The 27,984-nt window shown below is 45.4% G+C and overlaps 1 protein-coding gene and 1 long non-coding RNA gene across 8 annotated transcripts in view; one reads left to right on the forward strand and one right to left on the reverse strand.

Annotated features, from left to right (window-relative positions):
• Positions 1-25,807, reverse strand: part of LOC138758456 (BTB/POZ domain-containing protein 8-like) — a 69,262-nt gene extending 43,455 nt beyond the window's left edge. Inside the window, exons 1-2 of one of the 7 annotated variants that reach the window (XM_069927394.1) lie at positions 19,549-19,619; positions 19,201-19,269 (exon numbers count right to left, since the gene is read on the reverse strand). Coding sequence is in view for 3 of the 7 variants with exons in the window: in XM_069927389.1 (XP_069783490.1) it covers positions 11,227-11,283 (57 nt within the window). In the remaining 4 variants the exon portion in view is untranslated. Of the gene's footprint in view, positions 1-10,434; positions 11,115-11,226; positions 11,312-11,433; positions 11,508-19,200; positions 19,272-19,548; positions 19,625-25,720 lie in introns of those variants that run through there. The other 6 variants (XM_069927397.1, XM_069927396.1, XM_069927395.1 and 3 more) reach the window with 6 other exon arrangements.
• On the forward strand, positions 7,231-17,922 carry LOC138758458 (uncharacterized). The gene is made up of 3 exons (XR_011354289.1): positions 7,231-7,319; positions 17,512-17,706; positions 17,824-17,922. It is a non-coding gene; the product is annotated as an uncharacterized lncRNA (long non-coding RNA).
• Positions 25,808-27,984: the final 2,177 nt, after the last annotated feature.

Genomic DNA, 27,984 nt, shown 5'->3' on the forward strand with positions numbered 1-27,984 from the left:
AGACAAAGTCCGACTCCAAGTGCAGACACGTTCATGTTTATAGCTCAAAAACCAAATGGTTACAGTAGATAATGAAGGCTTCACCATACCTGGAAGGCACTGAGTACAAAACATTGGTCAGAATGCACAGAGAGAATTGTGCACAGTTCTGGTCACAGACGACAGGAAGGATGTGGCGAAGCTGCAGAGATTCACCAGGGTGTTGCCTGGAGTAGAATGTTGTAGCGAAGGAACAGGACTCACTGTAACACGGGACACTGAGGGACTGGCCCCTTAGGACTCTGCTCAAAGGTGCCCTTCCCTGTGCAGTCGTGTTTAGTTGCTTTCATCCACATTTCTATCCTACACTAGATAAATTCAGTCTGTGCTCACCCCCCAGTTGAGGCTGGTTGAGAGATTTATAAAGGGCGGGAAGAGTGGGTAAAGCAAGGATCTGATGGGCAGTTACACCTACAGGGTGATGGTTGTACAAAGAGTGTTGCAAGGAGCAAAGAAAATACCAATGTTTAAAAAAAGCATTTGGACAGGCACTTTAATTTTTATTTAAGTGGCTTTTTACCATGCTGTATATCAATTTTTTTTTTTTTTTTTTTAATTTAAATGACTTTTAAAAATTTAAACATAGTAACAGGCCTGTGCCACCCAATTAACCTACAACCCTTAGTAAGTTTTGAACAGTGGGAGGAAACCAGAGAAATGCACACAGACACAGGGAGACTGTACAAATTCCTTACAGACACCACCAGATTAGAACCCTGGTCCCGATCACTGTAACAGCATTGTGCTAACTTTGCTGCCCTTTGTGCCGGGGTGAGGGGGGGTGGGGGATTCAGTTCAAAAAGAAACAGATGCTGGAAGAACTTCTCAGCTAGTCTCACAGCATCCAGGAGGAGGTAAAGATACTCCACCAACGTTTCAAACCCCAGCCCTTGCTTGAAGTGAGAGCAAAAAGAGGAATGGGGCATATATTAAAAAGCTGGCAAAAAGGGAAGAATGGGAGGAGGAAAGAGTCTAGACCAACTGAGAAAAGGTGCTGATTGGATATGATAAAAGGACAGGAGAGAATTGATAGGGGGAGGAGGCAGAAGCCACTTTCAGGTGCATCCTCCACCAAGAATGCACCTGCAGAAGTGAATGAAAAGCTTTGGAATCGTCGTTCAGGTGGCAGCCCTGAAAGCGCTGTGCTGTCCACCTGAAAGGGACAGCTGCACGGGAGCACACTCTGGCTCCTCTCCACTGTAGCCCACTGACGTGACGTCATTTGAAGTGCGACGAAGGAGAAGCAGAAGGAACACAGGATTATGGCAGACCCGGAGCAGGCAAGAGAAATATTCATGAAGGTTTCAGCCTTTCTCAGTGCTCAGAACAAGATACCCTGCCTGCACGCTGTGTTTCCAAATTCACGCCAAGCATCTTGGGCTGACGATGTCACTGCGACATCATCAGCCCGCCCCTTAGCAGCCGCTTTCAGGCGGCTGCATTCAGGTGCCTAGGGAGACTCAAGTGCTCCGGCGATTATCCCTCCCGGAGGAGGGTTAGAAAGTGCACCTTGGAGGCACCTCCTGCTCTTTCAGGTGGGTATCCCAAGAGCTGCACAGGGACAGAATAGGCCGCTTAATCTTGGAGTATTCTGGCCACCTGAAAGCGCCTAGAGACACCTAAAGGAGAGAAGAGATGGGGCTAACCGAAACCAAAGAAGCCCAAGTTAATGCCATCCGGTTGGAGGGTGCCCAAATGGAACAGGGGGTGTTGCTCCTCCAATTTGAGGGTGGTCTCAGACTCCATGGACAGGAGTGTCAGTGAGGGAATGGGTTGGGGTGAAATTAGAACGGGCAGCCACTGGCGATCCATGCTATTGCGGCAAACACAGTCAGAGTTGCTCAATGAAGGGATCTCCCAGTCTGTATCCAATCTCTGATGTGGGCCAGTGGGAATGGCTTCATTTGGCCTTTCTCTGCTGTACAACTGGGACTCAAGAGCTTCTGATTCAATACTCTATTTCTAAGGAGTACACAAATTTCCCATCCATCTCTGATCAAAGACAACAAATTGAATAACCACAAGTTGTTTTTAAAAAAAGAGGGCTTGGTTCAACAAATTTCAACTTTAAAAAAAAAAGCTTTCTTTTGTCCCTCACTTCCTCACCTTTTCGGAGCACCTTCTTCAGCATTACAACTGGATGCTTTTTAAAAACCTCAAGGAAGGCGAGAAAGTCTAAAAAAGCTGGGATGGGCCCATAATGCAATAACTGCAGCGCTGCGGATGTTCTGGGCACAAATCCCCTTCATTGGATTTAATTTGTTCACTGTTTCTCTCTCTCTCCTCCCCCCCCACCCCGCCAAAATAAATGCTGCCTGACATACTAAGAAAAAAATTGGATTATTGTAACTTAATTTCTTCCTCAAGTAGGGGTTAGCGCAATGTCTTTACAGCGCCAGCAATTGGGACCAGACCATAGTTAGAATCCCTGCAAGGAGTTTGTACATTTCCCCCAACCACCCACCCATGTCTGCAGGGATGTTTAAAAAAAAGGGGCTCCAGTTTCCTCCCACCCTTCCAAAACATACCAGGTGTAGGTTAATGGGGTGTAAAATTGGGCAGCATGGACTCAGGGTCAAATTGGCCTGTTAATTTTTTAAACATTTTTTTTTTAAATAAAATCTACAAGTATTTCTCACCTCTCCCAAAAGCCCCCCCAAAGTCCCAAAACCCAACTAGTGAAAAATTGGGGTTCTCTCCACCCACATTCAACATTGTGAGCCCTTCAAATAAATACCTCTTGTGCTTCCGAAGCAGAAGTTATGAGCCATTATGAGCCCTCAACGTGGGCTCTATGGTCCACCAGGAGCTACAGCACATTTGAGCGGGGCCACAGACTGAAAATATTTTGAATGCTTTTTTTTTAAATAATGTATTCAGTCAGAGAGAAGAAAACCAACTAAACTCGACTGTTGCTCAGGGAAGGGGGCCCATAAACTTTGAGTAAAGTCCTAAGGGGAACTACAGCCATAAATAGGTTGAGAATGGCAGGTCTAGACATATTCTGGTTTCACACAAGATTTTATTGTGCAAATGTTTAGACGCGACTTCTTGACGACAATCCCAGAATCATCTGTGGCTTCACCCTACAATTAGCCCTGAAAAGCTGTGTTTGGAAAGTTGGGGGAGGGGATAGAAATCAGTCAAAACCAGGTGCTCCAGTTTTCTCACACCCGTTCAAAACTTATAAGACTTTGAAGGTTAATTGGAGTGTTTGGGCAGGACAGGCTCGTGGGCCAGAGGGCCTGTTGCCGTCAAAAAAAATTGGGTGTTTTGACACTTTAAAAAGTGGCCCAAAATATTGTAGTACAATCATTAGCCCCTTCTATGCTGCAAAATTTCCATCTTAGGAAGCAGACTTGTGTGTTCACACTGAGCCGATAAAAGCCGGCCAGAGAGCCCTTTTTCACTTGAAGCTGGCTTTCCAAACCAAGAGGTGGGACGTGCATCGCAGGAGCGTCAAGTGTGATGCAAAACATATGCGCCCAGAAGGGTCATTGCCATGCACTCAAATTGACAGTGGAACAACATGTGCGCCTCAAGGCCCTGTGAGGTCTTATAACTCAAAGCTTCTGAGTGTCGTAATCAAAATTATTTAGTTCGTTGGTACTGATTAAGTCACTAAAATTTGAATTTTCTGCATGCTAAAGGCATCATCAGCCCTTCCTGTTTCGACCTGGCAACAGTGGTTGACCATTTTAGATAGGTCCTACAGCGCTACGCTCCACCGCTGAGAGTACCCACTTTGGAGGGAAGATGGGCAAGTCTGGACGACACGATACACCTTCCCCCCCCCCCACCCCCCAAAACAGAGGAGGAAATGTGGATAAAAGTCAGCTTTAAAGCTCTGTGTAAAAGGGGCCATTTATTGTATAAATGGCATCTTAAAAAAATATTTGCTGAGCAAAGTTTGGGAAGCACATTGTTAAGCTTTTGCATGCTGCAGTTAGCTAGATTGCAAGAGTTTACAGCAATAGCCAAGCACATGAATGGGGCCTTAAAAATAGAGAACAATTTATCCACAAATTGTAGCAATGTATTCTATAATCGAGCTACTATGGACGTCAGTGTATATGTTGTTGAGGTGATGTACACCTCCATGCTGGGCTTGTATAGATTACTACTTCTGTCACATGGACAGGAAGTGATATCATCAGCAATGTCATCTGCCCAGATAAAAGCCAGTGTTGGGTGCAGGTCAATTTTCCCCACAGCATAGCCACCACCTTGGGAGCTGGTTTGCTTGCTAGTAAGTGGGTTGCCACAAACTATCTAGTGGCACAGAGAAACTACAAGATACCACTAGGCTGTTGCAACCCTGGGAATCAGCAGACTCACTGGGCCAATTCTGTGCGTTTTTACTGCAGTCACCCCCCACCCCCCCCCTCACCGATGGGCCAATCAGCCAACTTCTGCTCCAACATCTTGTGAATAGGAACACCCCCCACAACCCAAGTTTTTAAACATCAGATTATCATGTCCATTCCTTTCCCATTAATGTTCCACCACCTTTTTCTTCTTTGGCTTGGCTTCGCGGACGAAGATTTATGGAGGGGGTAAAAAGTCCACGTCAGCTGCAGGCTCGTTTGTGGCTGACAAGTCCGATGCGGGACAGGCAGACACGATTGCAGCGGTTGCAGGGGAAAATTGGTGGGTTGGGGTTGGGTTTTTCCTCCTTTGCCTTTTGTCAGTGAGGTAGGCTCTGCGGTCTTCTTCAAAGGAGGTTGCTGCCCGCCAAACTGTGAGGCGCCAAGATGCACGGTTTGAGGCGATATCAGCCCACTGGCGGTGGTCAATGTGGCAGGCACCAAGAGATTTCTTTAGGCAGTCCTTGTACCTTTTCTTTGGTGCACCTCTGTCACGGTGGCCAGTGGAGAGCTCGCCATATAACACGATCTTGGGAAGGCGATGGTCCTCCATTCTGGAGACGTGACCCATCCAGCGCAGCTGGATCTTCAGCAGTGTGGACTCGATGCTGTCGACCTCTGCCATCTCGAGTACTTCGACGTTAGGGATGTAAGCGCTCCAATGGATGTTGAGGATGGAGCGGAGACAACGCTGGTGGAAGCGTTCTAGGAGCCGTAGGTGGTGCCGGTAGAGGACCCATGATTCGGAGCCGAACAGGAGTGTGGGTATGACAACGGCTCGGTATACGCTTATCTTTGTGAGGTTTTTCAGTTGGTTGTTTTTCCAGACTCTTTTGTGTAGTCTTCCAAAGGCGCTATTTGCCTTGGCGAGTCTGTTGTCTATCTCATTGTCGATCCTTGCATCTGATGAAATGGTGCAGCCGAGATAGGTAAACTGGTTGACCGTTTTGAGTTTTGTGTGCCCAATGGAGATGTGTGCCCCACATCTCCATCGGGCACACAAAAAAAAAACCCACCTTTTTACAAACTGGAGATAAGCCTGGTTGAATAGCAAAACCAATTTGCATCAAGTCTAAATATTAAAGCTGAAGGCAACCACCCCCGCCCCCCTCCACCACCAAAGTATTCAGGTCTCCATTGATGCTGCCCATCCAATTTTTTTCTATGTCCCTTCCCAAAAGGATTGAGCAAGGGGAGAGGCAACCTGGCCCATCCTTTGTCATTTTAACTAAGGCTGTGCTTCAGTCCAATTCAATTTTCATAATCAGAGCCCATTTTAGAACCAAATTCCCTGAGAAGTTGAAGTGCACATGATGCACTCAAGCAAGCAACTGCCAGGTCCAACCTGGACCTTCCTTGCAGGTAGATACGACCAAGAGGTTCTTTTTAAATAAAAAGGCAATGTGGGAATGGTTTGCAAATCAGGATTACTTTTGGCATCTTATCATTGCATCCTTCTACGGAAGTGCAAAATGCTGATCATTTCTGGCAAACAATGTCTGTATTCAAGTAACAGATTCCCTTTGCTAAGCTCTGCCCCATCTTCAAACCATGTTAATAACATGGTTGACTTAATTAAGTGCCAATCAAGTTTTAAAAACTTTTCATTACATGCAACAAATGAGTGCCAGCAACACGGGTTAGAATCTGGTGCTGAAAAGGAGTTTGTACGTTCTTCCCGTGGATTTCCTCTGGGTGCTCTGGTTTTCTCCCACCGTTCAAAACGTACAAGGCTTTGAAGGTTAATCGGGGGTGTTTGGACAGCACAGGCTTGTGGGCCAGAAGGGCCTGTTACCATGCTGTTAGGTCTAAATTTTAAAAAGTCTGACTCCAGTGAAGTGATCAAAAACTTGGGAAGGAAAGCCAGCAAGTTTTATCGTTACATCAAGACCCTCATCTGGATTTTGGGGGAAAAAAGTTAGAAAATGTTATTTTACAGGCAAGTCAATATTTCACTCTTGGATTAGACAAATCACCTCCCCTCCCAATCGATGCTATTTACTAGGATTGTTGTTCAAAGAGGATTTGCAAAATGATTAAGGGCCCCCACCACCCTGCACACAGCACCTTCCAGCTACTCACAGGAAAGAGATTGCAGAAATATTAGAGCCAAATCCACCAAGTCGTGGAACCAGCTTCTTCCCAAGGGCAGCAAGACTGTGTGTGTGTGTGTGTGTGTGGTGGAGCTTGTATGCGAGTTTGCACTCTTTTGCGCCAGGGGCGGTACAGAGTTACAGAGACCAGCATTTGAATGAGGCACTGTCTGTAAGGAACGGTCTTCCTGTGACTGTGTGGGTTTCCTCACGCCCTCCAAAATGTACCAGTGTTGTCAGTTAATTGGGCAGCAAATGCCTGTTACCATGCTGTACCAGTCAGGTTGGACTGGTGCAACCGGGTGACAAACATGTCAAAAATCAGAATGTTTCTTGTAAATAATCTCACATTTCAAATATCACAGGACTTCTGGAACAATTTCTCCTCTCACAATGTCTATTAATAAATTAAAGTGAAAAAAAAAATAGGTTTTTCCTAAAGGGCAATAAAAAAAATAGGACATCAGCTAATTGCAATGATTCATACCAATTTCAAATCTTCAAAGTCCCAGGACACAGAAGATTCAATGACATGGTTGCTAGGATGGAGGTCAAGTCACAAATAAAAATTTAATTTAGATTCAGAAGGAGCATTGGGGGCCCCTTCATTAACTGCAGTTAATTAAACTCATTAAAATACCAGTTCCCCAACAAAGTAGCTCGTTATTCTGACCATTCTTCCCCCATTGCATCACAAGGGGAGAACAAAAAGAAAAAGAACTTCATGGCAGGAAGAATTGCTTCAGGGTGAAGTACCAAGGCTCAAATAGACCAAGAAGTTCTTCAAGAGGACTCACTGGAGACAAAATGACCTGATCCAGTGTGTAAAAGTAGATGACACAATTTTCTTGTTTATTTTCATTGTGTGATGACATTGTTTAATGGGTTTATTGTATTGTATATGTTGAACGTTTATTGGGTTTGCAGGGGGTGGTGAGAAGGAGGGAGGGGAGAGAAAAAAAGGGAGAAAATGATACTGTGTATATTTAAGAGGGAAATGTTTATATGTATTTTGGTTGATATGGTTCATATCAGCTAACGGATCTGTTACCCAACTAGTGGTTCTTGAAGCTCACGGCAACCAAAGATTTCAGATTTATTGTCAGAGTGCCACAGTTAGCTCAATGCTGTTACAGCGATCGGAACCAGGGTTCTAATCCCACTCCACTTTTTTTGTTGCTCAAGTTTGCAACAAGCGGTCTGGTTTCCTCCCACCCTTCAAAACATAGCAGGGGTGGAGGTCAATCAGATGTAATCAGGTCACCAGTCACCATGCTGTATGTTTTTTTTTTAAATGACATCACATACAACCCAGAGATTCTTTCTCCCTGCAGATGAGGCCAAATTACCACTTATTGGTAGTGCAAATAAATCTGCATTCAACATACCACTAAATAATCCCTATGCCATTGGTGCTCTGTGATTAGTAAGGGATTGCTTAAGGTGGGATGTGGGTGGAAAGAAAAAGTTTGAAAACCACTGTTTTAAATCGTAACTCATTGACTCATTATGGGCATAGTTTCAGAACTCCAAAGGAAATGGGCCACAAGCAAAGCATTTCAGTAACAATTGGGTCTAGAGCAGTGATTCTCAACCTTCCCATTCCCATACCACCTTGAGCAATCCCTTTCTAATCACAGGGCATCGATGGCATAGGCATTACTTAAGGTGGTATGGGTGTGGAAAGAAAAAGGTTGAGCACCACTGCGCTAATGATTCAACCTCCATCACTATCCCTGGCAAAGCATTCCAGGTACCCACAACAGTGTTTAAAAATAAACCACTTACCCCTGTTGTCTTCCCTAAACTTCCCTCCCTTCACTTCGTACATATGTCCCTTGGTGTTTGCTCTTCCTGCTTTGGGAAAAAGGCTCTGGATGTCCACCCTATTTATGCCTCTTAATCTTATACACCTCTATCAAGTCTCCTGTCATTCCAGTACACTCCAAAGAAAAAAGTCCCAGCTCTGCAAACTTTGCCACAAGACTTATTTGCCAAACTGGGCAACATCCTGGTAAATCTCTACTGCACCTTCCCCACAGCTTCAAGTCCTTCCTATAAGGAGGTGACCAGAATTGAACACAAATACTCCAAATGTGATCTCACTAAAGACTAGTAGAGTTGCAACATGACCCCTCAACTCTTGAACTCAATCCCCCTATTAATGAAGCCCAATATCCCATAGGCCTTCTCAACTATCCCATCAACCTGTGCAGTGCCTTTGAAGGATGTATGGATTTGGACCCCAAAGACCCCATTTATCCACATTCCAAAGTAATTGAACCTGTACTCAGCCTTCTGGGTTGACCTTCCAAAAAAAAAAACATCACCTCACACTCAACTCGATTGAACGCCATCTGCCACTTTTCCACCCATCTCTGCATCCTGTCTATATCCTTTTGTAATCTACGACAACCTCCAGCAACATCAACTCCTCCAACTTTCATATAATCCACAAATCTACTGACCCCTCCTTCTGCCTCTTTAACGAGGTCACAGAGTAGGGAAGGTTCCAGAACTGATCCTTGAAGAACTCCACCAGTTACTCTAAAAGGTTTTAATTTTATTTGAATGTTTTCTTTTTACAATAAACCACCAATGGCTCCTGTAACAGGCCATTTAAAGCCTGTACATAGTCAACGGCAGATGAATTGGGTGGATGGACCCTAGGGAGGAACGCTGAGACTTTGTTGATAACAGAACAAGCACAACATCAGAGCCAGCTGGAAGATGGCAATAATATTGAGAATTCACTATCAAGGTTCGAATTTTATACTCTAGATACAAGACGACGCCCCCCCCCCCCCCCCCAACTTTAGAGGTGGGATTTTAAGTTTGGATCGTCCTATCTGCCAGCATGTATGGGTAGTTGGAGATGCAACAGGAAACTTGAAGCAGGGTCTTTATCACCTGGTTAGGGTGAACTTTGGCTTGTTACCCAAGGTAGAGGATTGCCATCTAGTTCCTCTGTTCATTACAAGTGCTATCGTGACACCAATAGGCAAGATCAGCCTGAGAAGGGGCCATTCTTTACCCTGGGACCCTTCACCCTCACACAGAACAGCTCCTCGCTTTGAGGGCCTCATCTTTTTAAAAAAAAATCAGCAGTTGGCCTGAGCCAGGGGGCCTCTGAAGAGGGTTTAAAGCAGCCATTCTCAACCTTTTTATGGCTTTGGGCCCCTTAGAACTCTGCATGAAGTTGGGCCCCCTTTCCGATGAAGCAGCCAAGTTTAGTTGGTGTTTTCCATACTTCTACCAACTACATACAAGAAAATATTTTATGATCTTAGTTTATGCCCCTCCTTAATGTGCCATGGCCTCCAGGGGGTCTGTATGGACCCTGTTGAGAATGGCTCCCACCCATCCCCTTGCTGACATGTCTGGCTGTGGTCTCCTGCAGTGTTAGACCGAGACCACTCACAAATTAGAGGAACACCACCTTGTTTTTCACCCATACCTTCCAACTGAATGGTATCAACATCGACTTCTCCAGTTTATGTTAGCTGCCCTCCCTACCCTCACCTTTCCCCACACCTCCTTTCTTCCATCTCAAGGCCCTTTTATAATGGGGGTGGTTGGAAAAAAGTGACTGTAAAGCCAAATATTCTCGGTCTTTAAATCACTGACCTCTGTAAGAGGTCCAAAGGCAGATGAACTGGTCAAATGCGCTCCATCTTCCATCTGCCTAGGGAGATAGATTCCAAGGTGGAGTGAAGTCACTCCCATCTCCTCCGTAAAAGGAACAACCCCTCCAAAGGGGAGGGCTGATGATCTCACGATGACACCATCAGCCCGCAAACCAGGAGCGCAATTTTTTTTTTTTTTTTTTTTTTATTTTTTAAAAACACCATATGGTCCATAGAGACTATTACGTTGCACTGGAGATTGGCCAGAGTCCCCAGGCTGTTTGTGCAGATATTCACAAGAACTCTTACCTGCTCTTCGGTCATTAGAGAACTGGCCGCTTTCCGTTCTCAGCGCTCATGTTTGATGTCACGGTGGCGGACAGCACTACTGAAGGTTTTTTGTTTTTTTTTTTTAAAACTTGAGACGGCTTTAATACACGGTTTCAGCACCAGACCTTCAGTCTCCATTTCCCCTCAGTCTCCCTTCAGAGTCAGAAACAAACACCGCCTCAATCAATTCCCTCCTTTCCTCCCTTCACATCCAATTAACACCTTTGTCTGTACACCTCCCCCTGTCCATTCTTCCAATCTTCCCAGCCTTTTAAATCAGGTGCTTTTCCACTCCTATCTTGAGGAAGGGCTCAGGCCCGAAACTTTGGATTTAATATACATCAACCTCCCATGGAGGCTGTGAAACCTGTCCAGATCCTCCACATTTTTTCTACAATCACAGTGCCTGCAGACCTTCATGCTTCACTCTTACAGCCCCTCTGATCACCGAGTACACCACCAACCCCAGTGAAAGTTTAACTCTTTCACAACCTGCACGCTAAAGGGAACGGGGCACACGACTGCAGACTGAAAAAAGGGCTTCAACAGGATTCATCTGGCATCCTCCTCGTTAGCTCAGTGGCATTCATTCGTGCACAGCCCAACAACTGTGACAAACACTAGGACAGCTCCAGCCAGAATCAGGTTGCAGAACTCTCCCAACCACACCCCCACACCCCCCCCCCCCCCCACCACCATGGCCCTAGATTCACAAAGGTCAAATCCTCATCCCAGTCCATTCGGAGTTGATGAATTCAAGGAACAATTCACCATCTGTTCAGCAGCACTGGAGCGAGACACTCTTGAACCCGAGCAGGCTGTCAGCATTCTAAATCAAGCAGTGCGAGGATGTGGGCAGAAGTAAGGCAGAAATGTTTGTGCAGCATTTGGCTGGTGTGAAGAGTTTCACCGGAAATAAGAAATCAAAATACACCAAGCAAAGATGAGACAGTGTTTCGACAAAAAAAAGTTTCAGACCTTAGCTGATGAAGGCATATTAACCAAAACAGATCCCAGTCAGAGCAGCAGTACATTAGCACCTTGCTATCACAGCACCAACGACTTGGAGTTGAATCTAGCGCTGTGCATTCTCCCCGAGTTTTCATCGTTTCCTCCCACCCTGCCAAAAATTGTATGGTGGTTGTACGATCATTGGTTTATTTGGGTGGCATGGGCTGGAAGGACCGGTTACTGTGCTGTACGTGCAAAGCAAAACTACCGAGAGCCCAAAGTGGCAGAAACTCCACATCAGTTGGTGAACAATCAAGGTTGCAAGTCAGAGGCAAGGAAGTAGTAAGGCACAAATCGCAGAGAGGATGAAGGAGTGGGGTGGAGAGAGCAAAGGGGACATAACCAGGAGAGAGAGACCACCTTAGTTCATGTGGCAAAGCAATTAGCCCCCTGCTCTACTCACTTTATACCTACGACTGTGGGGCTTGGTACGACACCATCCACAAATTTGTCAGTGATACTACAGTAGTGGGTTTTATAAAGAGGGATGAGTCAACGTACAGAAGGGAGATGGAAAACTTGGGTAAATGGTGCACCAACAACAACCACCTCACACTTACAGTCACCAAAACTAAGGAGCTGATGGGGGACTTCAGGAAGTGAAAGCCAGAGGTGTATGATCTTTGCGGGAAATTAGAAGTCAAGCAAAATTTAACTTCTTGGGAATCCCTTCTCGGAGGATCTTTCCTGGACTGAACACACTCATGGCATCGCGAAGAAAGCACCTCTACTTCCTCAGGAGTTTGCGGAGGTTTGCCGGAAACTCTGGCAAGTAGATGTGTGGTGGAAAGTGTGCTGACCGGCAACATCATGGTCTGGTATGGAAACTCCAATACCCCGGAGGATAGAGCCCTCCAAAAGATAGTGGACGCAGCCCAGGACATCACAGGCAAAACCCTCCTCGCTATTAAGTACATCTACAGGGAACACTGCCGTCAGAGAGCAGCAGCAATCATCAAAGACCCCCACCACCCACCCTCTTCTTGGTGCTATCATTAGGAAAGAGGTATAAGCGCCACAAGATTCACACCACCAGGTTCAGGAAGAGTAGCTCCCCCTCCGCCATCCTCAATGACAAACTCAATTAGAGACTCATTTAAGGGCTCTTACTTGTGCACCTTATTGTTTTTTTTAATTCTCTATATTGCAGTTTGTTTACATTTATTATTGGTTTACAGTTCTTAACAATATATGTACTGTGTGCAGTTCTTTTTGCAGTGATAATTCTGCTGCACCCACAGGAAAAGGATGCTCAGGGTTGTATGTGATGTCATGTATGTACTCTTGACAATAAATCTAAATGAATTGGATTGGAGTGGAAGGTTGTAAAGGGAAATGAGGTTCAAGGAACAAAAGCCAGACTCTGAGGGCTTTTCTGAAAACAATGAACCATCAATGTTCCTCTATTTCAGTGGTTCTCAATCTTTTTCTTTCTACTCCCTATGCTGTAGGTACTCTGTGATTAGCAAGGGATTACTTAAGGTGGCATGTGGGTGGGAAGGGAAGGTTGAGAATCCCTGCTCTCGTTTGATCTACAGTAGAAGCCCAAAATTCCAGGTGTCAGAAATCCATAACCACCTTAAAATCTGGGCTTTTCAAAATCACTCAAACTTTTTTTCCCCAAATTTGGCGGGCTTCCGCGTGTGCACGCACATTTCAGCACCGCAGACGCACAGCGGCAACAAGCAACCAGGCTTTTGGTCGAGTGTTGACTTGGTACATCTTTAAAACTGATCATTTTGATAAATGAAGTGTATTGTCTTTTGCTAACAAATAAACAATCAAAATTCATCTACCTGTTCACCTTCAAATACTTCTTTAAATCTGCATCTTTAAAAATTACTGTCTGAGAATCCAGAAAATCCGAACCAATCGCAAGCAGTCTGAATTGATTCTTCCCCCAACCCCCCCCCCCCCCACCGCACCCCACCACCCCCTGCATGACACCCCACTGTTAAAGAAGAAAGATGGAAAAATAAAAGGGTTGCTTAAAAGAGCAGGCCCGGAAAGCAAGGTCAGTTCCTATTGCCCCAAGGCAGCAAACATCCTGGTAGGTAGTATTTCCAAACCAAAACAGAGGTGAAGCAAGAATCGATACTGCAAGAATTGATACTGCAAGTATCGTCAACTGACAATCCTGTGCTTTCACTGGAAGGAGTCACAGGTTTCTACATTTCCAATCTATTTCCTTGGTTGAGGGAGGGGGGGTGGGGGGGGGGTGGTGGGGAGGAAAATAGGAAAAAAAAATCCCAAACAGGGCAGGACAGAGAACCAGGGAGTCCAATCTAAATTCAACCCCAATCTCTAATGTCATCTGTGTGATCCCGTCTGGAATCTGGCACACGCCAGAGAGCCCGGAACCACTTGTTACACTGTGTTTTGTGCTAACCTGCAATGGGACTCATTGTTAGGGGCAGACTTGCCTGGATACCACCACCCCCCCCCCCCCCCCCCCCCCCCCCGGTGGAATGGTATCACTCCAATGGGACCAGCTCCACCTCCCTTCAGTGCTGTAACTGACATTGCCCCAAGACAGAACCCTCTCCATCTAGTGCCTGTAGACACTCGCCCGGCGGAACAGCAGACTACACCCATTCCTGCTCCCCACAGGTCCTGCAGACAGAGGAGGTCACTGGTGAGGCTGAATCTTTAGTCTTGGCAATTTTTTTTCTGTTCTAAAAGGAAGGGGGAAATGTGGTGATAGGTTTCTTCCATTGTATATAGTTATGATTGTCAGTTGTATATATGGAGCTGGCCCGCCCACTGATGACTCATACCCTATGACTTCTCCCCCGTGGTCCTGGGCATAAAGGTCGAGCCACTTCTCCCTTCCTGCCATTCGTATACCTGGATCTGAGCCAGCAAGGTTCTTCTGTATATTAAATTGCAGTGCACTACCAGTAACCACAAAAGACTAGGCAGAGGGAGCGATAGGCTTTAATGTACAGAAGATAATGTACATTTTAATTACATGACAATAAATAGCATCCGATCTGACTACTGTAAAGGAGTAGTTGCTCTTTCTGTACAGTAATGCATCCAATTGGAATACATTTTAAATCACGCTCCTGTTCAGCTGCCGCATGTCATTTTGATGCTTCTGCACATGGTACTCATGTGTATGACAGTGAATCGGTTATCCTAAAGACATGCAGGTGGAGAGGTTCAATGGCCCAAAGTGCTGTCAGGGGAAAGAATGTGGGTGGAGTTGATGAGAATGGGATGAAATTTAAAAACACAAGACCATTATAGGATTAGCTTAGCGGTTGTTTGACGGAGAGCTGTTGGTTTTCAAGCTGCATTCCACTTGCTCAGCGATACAAATTCAAGCATGGCAATAAAAGAGGCCCGAGTAAAGCTCGAAAGTCTGCAGACACAGTGATTGAAGTAAAAAAAAACAAAGCTGGGTCAAACGGTGTCCTTTGTATCAGCAAAGATACATAACAAACATCAACCTTCATCATTATCTTTGCTGATACAATGGACACTGTTTGACCTGCTGAGTTTCTCCATCTGTGTGGTTTTAATTAAAGAGGCCTTTAATATTTATACTTCTCAGAAATATCTGGAGGGATTGGGACAATGTTAATGAACTGCTCCTCAACAAAGCAACCTCCATCCTCAAGGATTCCCCCACCACCCAGGCCATGCCCTCTTCACCCTGCTCCCATCAGAGGAGTCCTCCAAAGACAAACACCCAGCAGCACAAGAACAGCTTCTTGCCCTCTGTAATCAGATTTCTGAATGGACAGTGAAGCCCAAACATGACCTCACTGTCTTTTTTTGCACAAATTTATTTACTTTTAAATGTAATTTTATGGCAATAAATTCTGATTCTGTGCAGGACTGCATTAAAAAAGCATCCCAATGCAGTACTAAGGAAGAGAATTCTGGACAATTTTGACCCACCAACAAAATGATCTGGCCATAAGAATGGACAACAATTTTCATTTCCTTCCCCCCCCCCCAACCCCACAAAAGGTTTGCTTCCTGAAAAAAAATTGGGGATTATGATAGACAACTTCAAGCTCAACGCAAAAGAATTTCAGAGTTCCTCTATCACCCTGGAGATGACGACTTCTTGCAGTTAATGTAGGAAGCTGGAGAAACATTAAATTAAATTGCCTCGCCCCTAGGAATGTGTTGAAGCTGTTGCGACATTGAGGAGGCATTCCGCTGTATTGAATCTTCCCAGAGAACGTAAATGTTACTATTATGTCCACTCACTATGCTATTGCCAGAAGAACATGTGCATCAACATCCGCTCAATCTATATCAATGTAATGCACAGTATTTGTATACACAATCTGCTTTTAGAGCCTGTCTACATCTATCTTGACTAAGCATCCCTAGGCCTAATGCAACATCTGCATAGCACCTGACTGAGTGCATGCCTGGGTATGCTTGGGCTGACCAAAACAGCTTGCTTTGTGGTAATAACTATTAGACTTTAAAATAGGACACAAAAATAGGTTATGTTTAAAATAATGGTGAGAGAGAGACAGATAGAGACAGAGAGATATCTATAGATATCTATATAAAAAAATTGATTAAAAATGATCAGCAGCCCAAAATCCATAAAATACACCCAAAGGTGTTCAGGGAGCAAAATCTTTGTTGTCCAGTGCACTTGCCCTTGCTACTTGTGGGATCTTTCTGTGCATCTGTGTCCTTTTTAATTCAAGTAACTATTAAAGTATTTTTAAAAAATACTTGTGAAGCTGCAGCAAACAAGAATTTTGGTGCCCAAACACATGTCATGAATAAATTACAACTCCTACTTTCACATTTCCTTACAACAAGCCATTGGGTCTATCAAGCCCACACTGGTTCTTCAACACCCATCAACTTTGAACTTCCAAATTAACTACACAAGGGCCACTTGGACTACAATAGGCAGTTAACCCACAGGGTGGGTGGGGGTTGATGATCAACTACAGACAGCCCAAATAGTGAGGATAAGCACCAACTTCTGCCCAGCTTGTTGGTTGTAACAGGAACACCACATTTCCATTCAGTGGATTATGCCCTTCTCCAGAATTCCTTTAGTACCGGAAGGTTCTTCTATTCTCTAGTGGTTTTCAAATCTTTTCTTTCCATTCACATCCCACCTTAAGTAATCCTTCTGCCATCGGTGCTCTGTGATTACTAAGGGATTGCTTAAGGTGGGATGTGAGTGGAAAGAAACCACTGTTTTAATCATACCCAATTGACTCATTATGTGCACAGTTTCAGAACTCCAAAGGAAATGGCCAATAACAATTTTTCTCCAGCAAAATATTTCAGTAACAATTGGGACTAGAGCAGTGATTCTCAACCTTTTTCCCCCACTCACATATTACCTTAAATAATTCCTGACCAAGGATAGAGCACCTATGGCAGAGGGATTGCTCAAGGTGGTATGTGAGTGGGAAGGGAAGGTTGAGAATCACTGTTCCAGACCCAATTGTTACTGAAATATTTGGCTTGAGAAAAATTGACATTGGCCTGTTTCCTTTGGAGTTCTGAAACCGTGCACATAACGAGTCCATTGGGGAGGATTAAAACAGTGGTATTCAAACTTTTTCTTTCCACCCACATGTCACCTTAAGCAATCCCTTACTCACCACAGAGCACCTACAGCATTAGGAATTACTTAAGGTAAAAAGTGAGCTGAGGGGGTAGTTTAAAAACCACTTACTTAGAACGTGGTTCATGAGCCCGTGACACCCAAATACCCCAATTAACCGACAGCCCCCCTACGGTTTTGAAGGGTGGGAGGAAACCAGAGCAAACCCATGCAGACAAACTCCTTAGGTTTATGGTGTGAAAAATAAAAAATTTAAAAAAAAAGACAGAACTGGATTCAAGCCCAGGTTGCTGGCACTGTAGTAGTGTTGCACTAAGCATCCCTCCCCTTTAGCAAATGATTTATACATATCCAAATTAACTATAGAAATTCCTTCAAGACCATTCCATCTACCTTTCACTTCTAAACACCATTTTTTTTTTTTTTTTTTTTAAATCATTTCACTCAACTGCAATGATGATTATTATATGTTCCAGCGCAGGTCAGACCACATTCCTATTAATGCAGAAATGCACCTCGTCTCCTACGGACCCCTATCGATTCAGTCAGTACACTTGATATCTCGACCAGCATGCCAAGGCACAGTTGTTCCCAGAGAGCTATAGCACTCAGGGGAACAGAGGCTCCACCACAACCAACCAGGCCGAGGAGAATAAACAATTGGCAGTCAGGTAAATCAGTCCTGTACGTTGGAGTGGGGGGGGTGGGGGGGGAGCAAATTTTATCAGGGTTAGATTATTTCTCTGCCAGAGCCAGAAAGGATCCAACACCTATTTGCTTTGCTGCAGGCATCTGTAAATAAACGAAATCAAGGACTGTTCACACTCGCACATGCTGACAACTCTTCAAGTGCTCCAGCCAGGAAGCCTCCAGAAAGAAATTAGAGTCAACTACATACATACAGTAAAACTTCCCTCAAAAAATCTATTCCAGCAACATCTTAAGCTGATTGTACTTTAAAGGGTACAGTTTAACAGCAGCTGTTTAATTTATAGACACAACACACACTAACAGGCCACACCACCCAAATGCACCCATGTGATTAATTAACCTACACACCCCATGCATCTTTGTAGGAAACAGGAGCACCTGGAGAAAATCCACTCAGGGGACAAGGGGAAGGATGCGCGCCTTACCTGTTGTGCCCTGCCGTCACACTTCCCCCACCCTCCGACAGAAGTGACACTAGTGGACCCAGCACTCTAATCCACCACACATGCGCCAGCGGGTGTTCGCGCATGAAACCATGGCGGCGCACGGCCTACAGACCCCCCCCCAGGTCGCCACATTTAACAGGTAAGCACCTCCCTTGCCCTTTCTGCCCCTTAATTTGTCCTCCTTTGGGGTCTAACAGAGGGCAAATTAACATCTGGCTCATGGTGGCACCGGATGGACCACAGAGTTCACAAAAAAATAAATAAAACCAGACCATCTAGCCACTCTAGCCAGATTCAAACCCACGTCATATGGCACTAACCACCATTCTCTCTTCTCCACCAGGAGCATCCAAATTCAATTGGCAATGGGCCTTTTTAAAAACAAATTCCAAGCAGAACAAGTTTGATGCAACGGAACATCATTCAGAGACAAGATGTCTTTTTAAAAAAAAATTTACACACTTGTTAAGCCACAACATAAAAAATTACCCTCCAGATTTAAACACAAACATTTAAAAAAAAATCCAGGTATTGGATTGTTAATCATCAAACCATCAACAGCCAACTTCCACTCAACTTTCCAGCCAATTAGATAATTGAATTCACAGCCCAGACACCAGACTCAGGGGATATCTTTCAGCTTCAGCTCATCAGAGGATGAAAGCAAAATGAAATGCCATATCAGGTTGCTCTACCACACAAACAACATCAGTCACCTAATGGAATGAAAAACAAGTAATTTCCCCCCCCAAAACAAAAGGGAGCAGGGAAGGGGAAAAAAAATCCCTCCCCCCCACTCCCTCCCCATAGCATTCAATTGAGTGAAATTTAGTTTCATTGTGAAGCATCAAGAGATTCCAACTGACAGAGGTTTGCTTATTATATATTAAATAGAAGCCAGATAATTCACCACTGAAGAGACATTCCATTTTTAAAAGCATTTGGCTTGCAAAAACCACCCAGACACAGTCAAATGTGCAAGTTGCATAGCAACATCGGGATTCAAACCTTGGAGAAGGCAGCTGGTCTTGAGAGCAGGGCAAAGGAGGGCCACAGAAAGTCCCTTTAAGACCCATCCTGCAAGAGTCAAGCAGGGAATGCAGGTTAACAAGGCTTTATTGAAAATTTGCCTCAAACTCTTGGAGGCTCACCACAGTGATACAACTCATCAAATTCTGACATTCATTCAAGGGGCAGCAGCTCAAAAAGAAATCATTTCACATGGCAGCACCTGTGCACTTCACAGGGGACTTTCACTTAACCCATTCACCCCCTGCACTCTGAGCATTAAAATAGAAACAGACCCTCACCCCCCCCCCCTCCCCATCCACCCATGTTAACCAGCAGCAAACTTACCTGCAAGTGTGCCTCCCTGCTTCACAAAAGACAGACTTCTCCCAAACACAGTATAGCTGGGTGGAGCTAACACTCCTAGCAGACAGAATAGGATGAGGACAGAATTAACTGCATCAACAGCCTTACAAGTACTGCCACAACAGCCAATCAGGGACCTCCTCAAATCCTGACCAATGAGGTAATCGTTCGATATGGACAATACTGTGGATTAGAGTGACCAATGAGATGGCACCCAAACAGCCCCTGATGTTCCACCACCCACCCCCTTCGGCACCAACTGTACACACACAGTCCCCATCTGCTCTCTCTCTCACCAGTTCATTTTCACTCATTTGGAAACAGCTGCCCCACGCATCACCTCCGGCTCCTCTGTGACAAGGCTGGCAGATGGCAGCCGGCCCCTGAGTGCGCAGGTCGCGGGTTCAAGCCCCACTCCCGCCGGCGGTGTGTGCTCGTCGCTGGCTCCGGCGGAAGGGTGAACGGGATGCTGCCCTGTCAGGGAGATGATAAACTGGCATCCTTCAGCTTCATCAGGTGGATGTAACCGGTCACAAAGTAACTGCTTTATGGAGCAAAGAGGCATCTTGTCAATGCTCCAGAGATACAGCACGGAAACAGGCCTTTCAGCCTGCAGAGTCTGTACCAACCAGTAACCACTAACCCTACATGAATTAAATGACATTAAACAAATTTATTCCCCATCCCTCTTTCCTCCAGCTCTCATCCCCCTTTCCTCTCCATTCACAGAGCCTTTCACCACCTGTTGTACCCTCCCTCCCTTATCCACCTATTACTTATTACTGTCTGTGGGATTGTGCTCCTCCCCCATACCCCCTTCACCATTTTATTCGGGTGCCTGCCGACATTTTGCTCGTACCTTGGTGAAGGGCTCAAACCCGAAACGTTGGTTCTGTACCTTTACCTTTGACTGTTTGACCTGCTGAGTTTCTCCAGCAATGTGTTTTTATTTTAATTCTACATTCTTCCTCAACTCCCCTGGATTCGAACACTCACTTGGGGGGGGATTTACAATGGCCAATTAATCTACCAACATGCCCATCCTTGACATGAAGCAGGGAAAAGACTAAGCCCCTGGGGGGTAGCCCAGGTTCTCTCTGTTTCAGTAATAACCAGCAGGAGCGGGCAAACTCCACACAGACAGGTCCCAAAGTCAGGATTGAACTGGGATTTCTGGCTCTGTCGTTAACCACGGTGACCTAAATGACTATATAGGTTACCTGGTAGGCTACGGGAACAGCCTGTCTGCCAAATATCCCATGTTACAACAGTGACCACATTTTATTTGTTCTAAAGTATTAGCCATAAAAACGATCTACTCCAGGTCCAGCAAAAGATCAGTCTGCGTGATTGAAATATTTTTTTTCAGTAACTCCAACTGTAACCCTGTACACAGTCTTTTATCCAGAACCCTTGGGGGACAGTGTGTCCCGAATGTTGGATTTTTTTCCGGATTTCGGAAAGCCAGATTTAAGCCCACCCGAATTGTGCTGCCATATCCACTCCCACCCCCTTCCAGTCATGCTGCCATCTCCCCTCCCCCCTCGCCCACCCGACTCGTGCTGCCAGTCTCTCCTCCTCGCCCGCACGACTCGCGCTGCCAGTCTCTCCCCCTCGCCCGCCCAACTTGCGCTGCCATCTCTCTCCCCACTTGCCGGATTTTAGATGTCCGGATAAAGGATTGTGTACCTGTACAGTAAAAACTCTGGTATCCGGAATTCAAGCAACCAGCAAAAAATAAATCGAGGAAAACAAATTTGAAATTTTAAGAATAAAATAACAGGTAAAAAAATACGCAAGTTTAAAATTGTAAATGTTCTCTGAAGTGACGCATGAACCTTTGGTGAAGATGAGAGCAAATATTCAGCCAGTGGAGAGCCTTGGTTGGGCTTTGCTCGTAGCAGCTGTTTGAATAAAGTTGTGTGAAACATTGATGGTCCCGCCCAGGGTGAAGAGCAGGTCGATGGCGCAGGCCGTTGGGCTGACTCTCCTAAAGTGTCTCCTTATCCCTGCTCTGTAAGAGTCACCTGGTCAGAGGCTTTAGCTGTAAACTTGGGGGAGGGGGAGTTAATTATCTATGATGTTATTTTTCGTCTTTTGGGTGGCTCCGTGGAGGAGGTGGAACCTGCAGATGCAGCGCTGGTTAAATGTTTTCAAAGAATGTGACTGAAAATAAAATAAAATGCTTTAAGGTTAGTAAATCACAAGGAACTGGAAAATACATTTATCCAGTATCAACCAATTCCCATAGGTGCCGGATACTGGGGGTTTTACTATATTTATAATCCTTTTGTATTTAACGAAGACAGATTTCCTCCTCGGAATAGCTGACATTGCTTGCAATGAAAATGATCCAATCACTCTCTTTTGCTTACAATGCCTGGCGTAAGAATTCAACACTCAAGTATGATCTGGATGTTGAATTCACTGCTTGTCCTTGGGGGAACCCGGATTTGATATGACGTGCAGTAATGTCTATGTGGAGTTTCCATGTTCTCCTTGGGACTGGGTTGCTTCCTTCCAGCTTCATCCTGCCCCCACCCCTTAAAGGATTAATAAATTATCCGCGATGAAGGTGAGTGATCGGGGAATTGAGGGGAGTTGGTGGGCACATGAGGAGTGGGGGGGGGGAATCTTTTGGAGCAGCCATTCTCTCTTTTTTTTTAAATTTTTTATTTTTCACACCATAAATCACATTAACCATGATACACACTTTTTCCTTTTCACACATATACAGTGCCATTTTCTCCCCCCCCCTCCTCCCATCCCACCCTCCCTACCTCCCCCCTCCCGTCCATTTAAGGTATAAAATCTAGGATACATTAAACCAGTCAGACAATGTTGTCATTCAATAAAAATACACCAGAAATTCCACTGAGTCCATTCTTTTCATTTCCTTTTCCTTCCGTTAACTTAGGTAGTGATTGTCCCCGGTAGGTTTTCGCTATTATGTTTAATGTAAGGCTCCCATATTTGTTCGAATATTTCAATATTATTTCTTAAACTATGTGTTATTTTTTCTAATGGAATACATTTATTCATTTCTATATACCATTGTTGTATTTTCAAATTATCTTCCAATTTCCAGGTTGACATAATACATTTTTTTGCTATGGCTAGAGCTATCTTAACAAATCTTTTTTGTGCATCCTCCAAATCAATTCCAAATTCCTTGTTTTTTATGTTACTTAGGAGGAAGATCTCTGGATTCTTTGGTATATTGTTTTCTGTTATTTTATTTAATATCTGATTTAGATCTTCCCAAAATTTTTCTACTTTCTCACATGTCCAGATTGCATGAATTGTTGTTCCCATTTCATTTTTACATCGAAAACATCTATCAGATAGTGTTGGGTCCCATTTATTTAACTTTTGAGGTGTAATGTATAGCCTGTGTATCCAGTTATATTGTATCATACGTAACCTCGTATTTATTGTATTTCTCATCGTTCCAGAGCATAATTTCTTCCATGTTGGAGCAGCCATTCTCAATGGGGGTGTCATATACCCAAACTCTTCCCCCCACCCACTGAGGGCCACAGCACATTTCAGGGGGACGACGACACAGAATCAAAATCAGAAAATATTTTAGATTTTTTCATGTAATCGATATAAGGGAAAGATGGTAAATCCTACCTCAGATAGACCCTTACTTACGATGTCCCGACATTCGATGTTTCAAAGTTAAGATGGTTCTGTTTTCGCATTTTTGGGTGAAATCTCACGTATTTTGGGGGAAAAAATCTCACTTTTATGGGAAAATCTCGCTTTTTTGGTGAAATGTCACATTTTCTTGGCAAAATCTGTTTTCTGGCAAAATAGTGTTTTTTTGGGCAAAATCACATTTTTTGGCCAATCTCGCTTTTTTTGGGGCAAAATCTCGTGTTTTTTCACCCGATTTCAATTTACGATCATTTCAACTTTCGATGCAAGTCCTGGAACCAAACCCCATGATAAGTCGGAGGTCTATCTATAAACTTGACTGCTTCACAGGGAAGGGGTCTTTGTTAACAGAGTCTTAGGTGGGGGGGGTGGGGTATAGCCAAAAAACAGTTGTGAAAGGGTGCTCTAGAGAGCCAGTATTGATACAATGGACTGAATAACACCCATATCCACTTATATCCTCTTGCCTGTTAGCCCATGCTCCCCCTGCCCCTTCCTCCCTCCTCTCCTCTCCTCCCCCCCCAATCTTTTTATTCAGGCACCTGCCAGCTTTTGGCTTATCCCTTGAAGAAGGGCTAAGGCCTGACATGTTGATGAGATGCTGCCTGACCTGCTGAGTTTCTGCAGCAATACCGTGTACTTCACTTCGACCCTAGCGTCTGCAGACTTTACTGGCCAAAAACTAAATTTGGGAATTGTTTCTGAATTTGTCCTCTTGTTACACACCCTGCTGTTCCCAGGAGGTGACTGTTTACAAGTGACATTCTCTCGGCACTATGGTCCTCCATCATCTTTGTTTCCAAAACGTCATCAACGAGATAATTATCCTCCAACCTAAATGTTGTTAACAATTTCCCAGGTGGCCTAGGATGACAACTTGCTTTCATGTTACCCCTTTTGACACAGTGAACCAACCCAAGACATCACAGGGGAAGAAGATCAGAGGAAATTTGACACCGTGGATGACATCAGGGTCAGGGACTGAGGGGCTTGGTTGGGGCCCCAGGCATTCAGGAATGTTTGAATGGAGCCAAGAGGGTTATGGAGGGAATTCCAGTGCTTGGGACCTCGAGGGGAAGCAGGTAAGCTCAGGGAAAATTGAAAAGGTAGATGAGGAGGAGTGCAGAGATGTGGGGTTGTTGGAGAGGACAGGAAATTGTCCGACTCCCCTCTGTAACCCTGCTCTATGTTTACCTTCTTGTGCTATGCTTGAGATCTCCAACTGGACTGCTTGCAAAACAAACTTGATCATTGCACTTTGGGAGGTGCGATAATAATCTTTAACACGAAAGTCTGCGAACGCTGTGATTGTAGTAAAAACACAGAAATCCTGGTGGAACTCAGCCGGTCTCGTGGTGCCATAGGAGGTAAAGTGATATTACTGACGTTTCGGGCTTGAGCCCTTCCTCATGGTATAAGCAAAAAACAGAAAGGTGTCAGAATAAAGACTGAAGAATGGCTGGGAGAGGAGTCCAGACCAACAAAAGGTGTTAATTGGATATGATGAGCAGAGAGGTGAGAATTGGTTTTGCCTCTGCGAAGTGAGACAGAGCGAAAAGGGAAGAAAGAGAGAAGAAGGAGGGGGGGGGGGTTAACTGAAATAGGAGAAGTCGATGTTAATGCCATCTGGTTGGAGGGCGCCCAGATGTAAGATGAAGTGTTCTTCCTCCAATTTGCGGGTGGTCTCAGTCTGGCAGTGCACGAGACCGTGTCATCGAGGGATAGGGTCAGGGAAATAAAATGGGGGTGGCCACTGGGAGATCCGTGCTGTTGAGGCGAACAGAGCCAAGGTGCTCGGCGAAGTAGAGGGGACCATATAATAAACTTACTCGACCTTTGCCTTGGGTGCAGAAGGATTTGAGCAGAGCGGTGTGGATGCACAAAGGAATGGCAATTCCAGAATTTAGGAGGGGAGAGAGACCAGTAGTAACAGCTGGGGTTCAAAGCCGTTCCTTCTGAGTCTGTTTATTTGGCTCAGATTCTATCTAGCATCCCAGAGGCAGAGTTGTGTTGCCCTTGGCTGTGTTACTGAAAGCACAAGGTCTTCTCAAACACCCCCTCACCCACCCCCTCCCCCCTCTCCCACCCCCTCCCCCCTCTCCCACCCCCTCCCCCCTCTCCCACCCCCTCCCCCCTCTCCCACCCCCTCCCCCCTCTCCCACCCCCTCCCCCCTCTCCCACCCCCTCCCCCCTCTCCCACCCCCTCCCCCCTCTCCCACCCCCTCCCCCCTCTCCAGCAATGGGATTAGTTCAGATCCCACGCTGAGTCCAATCTCCCACTGCTCATCTACACACACAGCTCTGAGGCAGGGATCCAATCTCCTGCTTCAGGAGTGCAAACACAATGTATCCAAGCCTGATTAGTTACAACAGTGGAAGGTCCTCAGCTACATTCCAGCCTAGGAATGCATTCTCAGCTTTCATTAACCCATTGCATGCCTCAGTTCCCAATGCAGTTCTTTATAATTCCCACTAATCCAGCCTGACTCACATTCTCTGTCAGCTCCTTGTGCTGTCAGATTCCCTGATTGAGTTTGCCATTGAGGAGTCTGATGGTGGAGGGGGAGCAGCTGTTCCTGAACCTAGTGGTGCGAGTCTTGTGGCACCGACACCTCTTTCCCGATGGCAGGAGCGAGAGCAGAGTGTGTGCTGGGTGATGATCACTGCTGCTCTCCGATGGCCTGTAGATGTCCTCGACGGTGGGGAGAGTTCTGCCAATTATGTCCTGGGCTGCGTCCACTACCGTTCGCAGGGTTTTACGCTCAGGGGTATTGGTGTCCCCATACCAGACCTTGATGCAGCCAGTCAGCACACTTTCCACCACACCTCTGTAGAAATTTGTCCAGGTTTCCGATGTCAAACCAAACCTCCGCAAACTCCTGATGTCATTAGTGTGTTGGGTCCAGGAAAGATCCTCCGAGATAGTGACTGCTGTGTTTAACTAAACCCTTCAATTCGATCATGACAAAAGCTTATCTGGTCACCATTATGTGTGTGGGAAAACCCACTGCCTCCTCATAGACCTGTGTTTTGTGCTTTGGTGACCTAGTGCTGTAAAAGCCTCCTTGTAAATGCAAAGCGCCCGTCAATATCTCATACTCCTGAATTCAAGGTTAGACACATATGCATACGCACACCCAATCAAAGAACACACAAGCACGTGTACACACACAGAACACATGCACATGCACAAACACATGAATTCACAAAGACACACATTTGCACATATAAACGCACAAAGAACACATGCGCGCGCACACACACACACACACACACACACACACACACACACACACACAAAGGTGTGCACTTAGTGTGCATCTATGCAAACATTTTTATCGTAAAAATAAATTTTATTTTGCAATCTGTCCCCTTCCTCCCTCTTTCCCTCCTTTCCTCTCTCCCTCTTTTCCCCTCCTTCCCCCCACTCCCCCCCCCTTTCCCTCTCCCCCTCTTTTTCCTTGTACTCTCTCTCCTTTTCTCCAATGTGTATGGGTCAGGGCATTTGAGTTTGGCCTGGCTGGTCACTACGTATCCACTGAGTTCAGACTGAGGCTGCAGGGACGGGTGTCTGTACAACCCGCAAAGGCCTGTTGATTGGTCAGTTAGTTGGCCACTGTAAATTGTCCAATGAATGGTAAAATCTGGGGACAAATGATGAGAATAATGGTTAGCTCGAACACGGTGCAGGTGCTTGTTTTCATGATGTTTCTCTCTGTGATAATGACAACATGGCTCAGATAGAGAGAGAGGTGAAAAAGAAAGGGGGAGAGAGGGTGGCAGAGACAGAGGGGGAGAAAGAGGGGAAGGAGAGAGATAAGAGAGTGGGTGAGAGGGGAGGGAGAGATAGGGGAAGGAGAGAGGGAGGGAGATGAAAGAGGGAGAGAGAGATGGGGAGAGGGAATGGAGAAGAGAGAAGGGGAGAGGGGAGGAAGGAGAGAGGATGGGAAGAGTGGGGAAGAGAGAGAGAGAAGGGGATGAAAGGAGAGGGTTAAAATTGAGAGGTTAAAAGAAAAGGATAAAATTTGGATGCAGGCATTAATCCACAAGGAATTTAACATGAACACAATTGTGATTGTCAGATGTAAAAATAATGCTGTTTTTTTTTAAAATGGGAGAATGCGCATAAAATCATTTCCTGTTTGAAGTGAAAACTGAAAAACTCCAAGGGAATCCTGGCAATCCCTGGGACACAGAAATGTTTAGCTGGACAGCAACAAAGAGTCATTAAAATGCAAATGACATCTTCACGGTTTTCAAGTGCAAAGTGCAAGATTACCTACACACCAGGATGAGAAGACAATAGACAAAGGTTGGGGGGGAGTAATAAATGGGTTGGGTAAAAAGCAGAGATGGAGATGGGGTCCTGCCAGTCAATCGGTGCCAATAAAGGCCAGTCCCCAAACAATGGGAGTAATTGTCCCAGCCCAGTGTTCCCCAAAGACAATTATGTGCCTCATCAAATAAACATGGAGTTTGGAGCAGGGAGGAACAGGGAGGCAGGGGACCGCATGAAAAATCTTCATGAAGCTTTTGTGATGTTTAATTCCCTCTGCCCTAAAGATGCTTACCCCACCCCCCCCCCCCCCACCCTCCCCTATATTGAATATCTCTCCCAGAGGCCACTTAATAATAATGAGATGCTGCAGGAACTCCATGATGGTCAATCACTGTCCCCGATCCCAAAGGGACAGGCAGAGAGAATAAAAAATTGTTGTTGTTCACGTGCCTTGCTGTTCGTCTTGGGCGATCACG

This window comes from Narcine bancroftii, chromosome 3 (genome assembly GCF_036971445.1).
Source record: "Narcine bancroftii isolate sNarBan1 chromosome 3, sNarBan1.hap1, whole genome shotgun sequence".
NCBI classification, from domain to species: Eukaryota; Metazoa; Chordata; class Chondrichthyes; order Torpediniformes; family Narcinidae; genus Narcine; species Narcine bancroftii.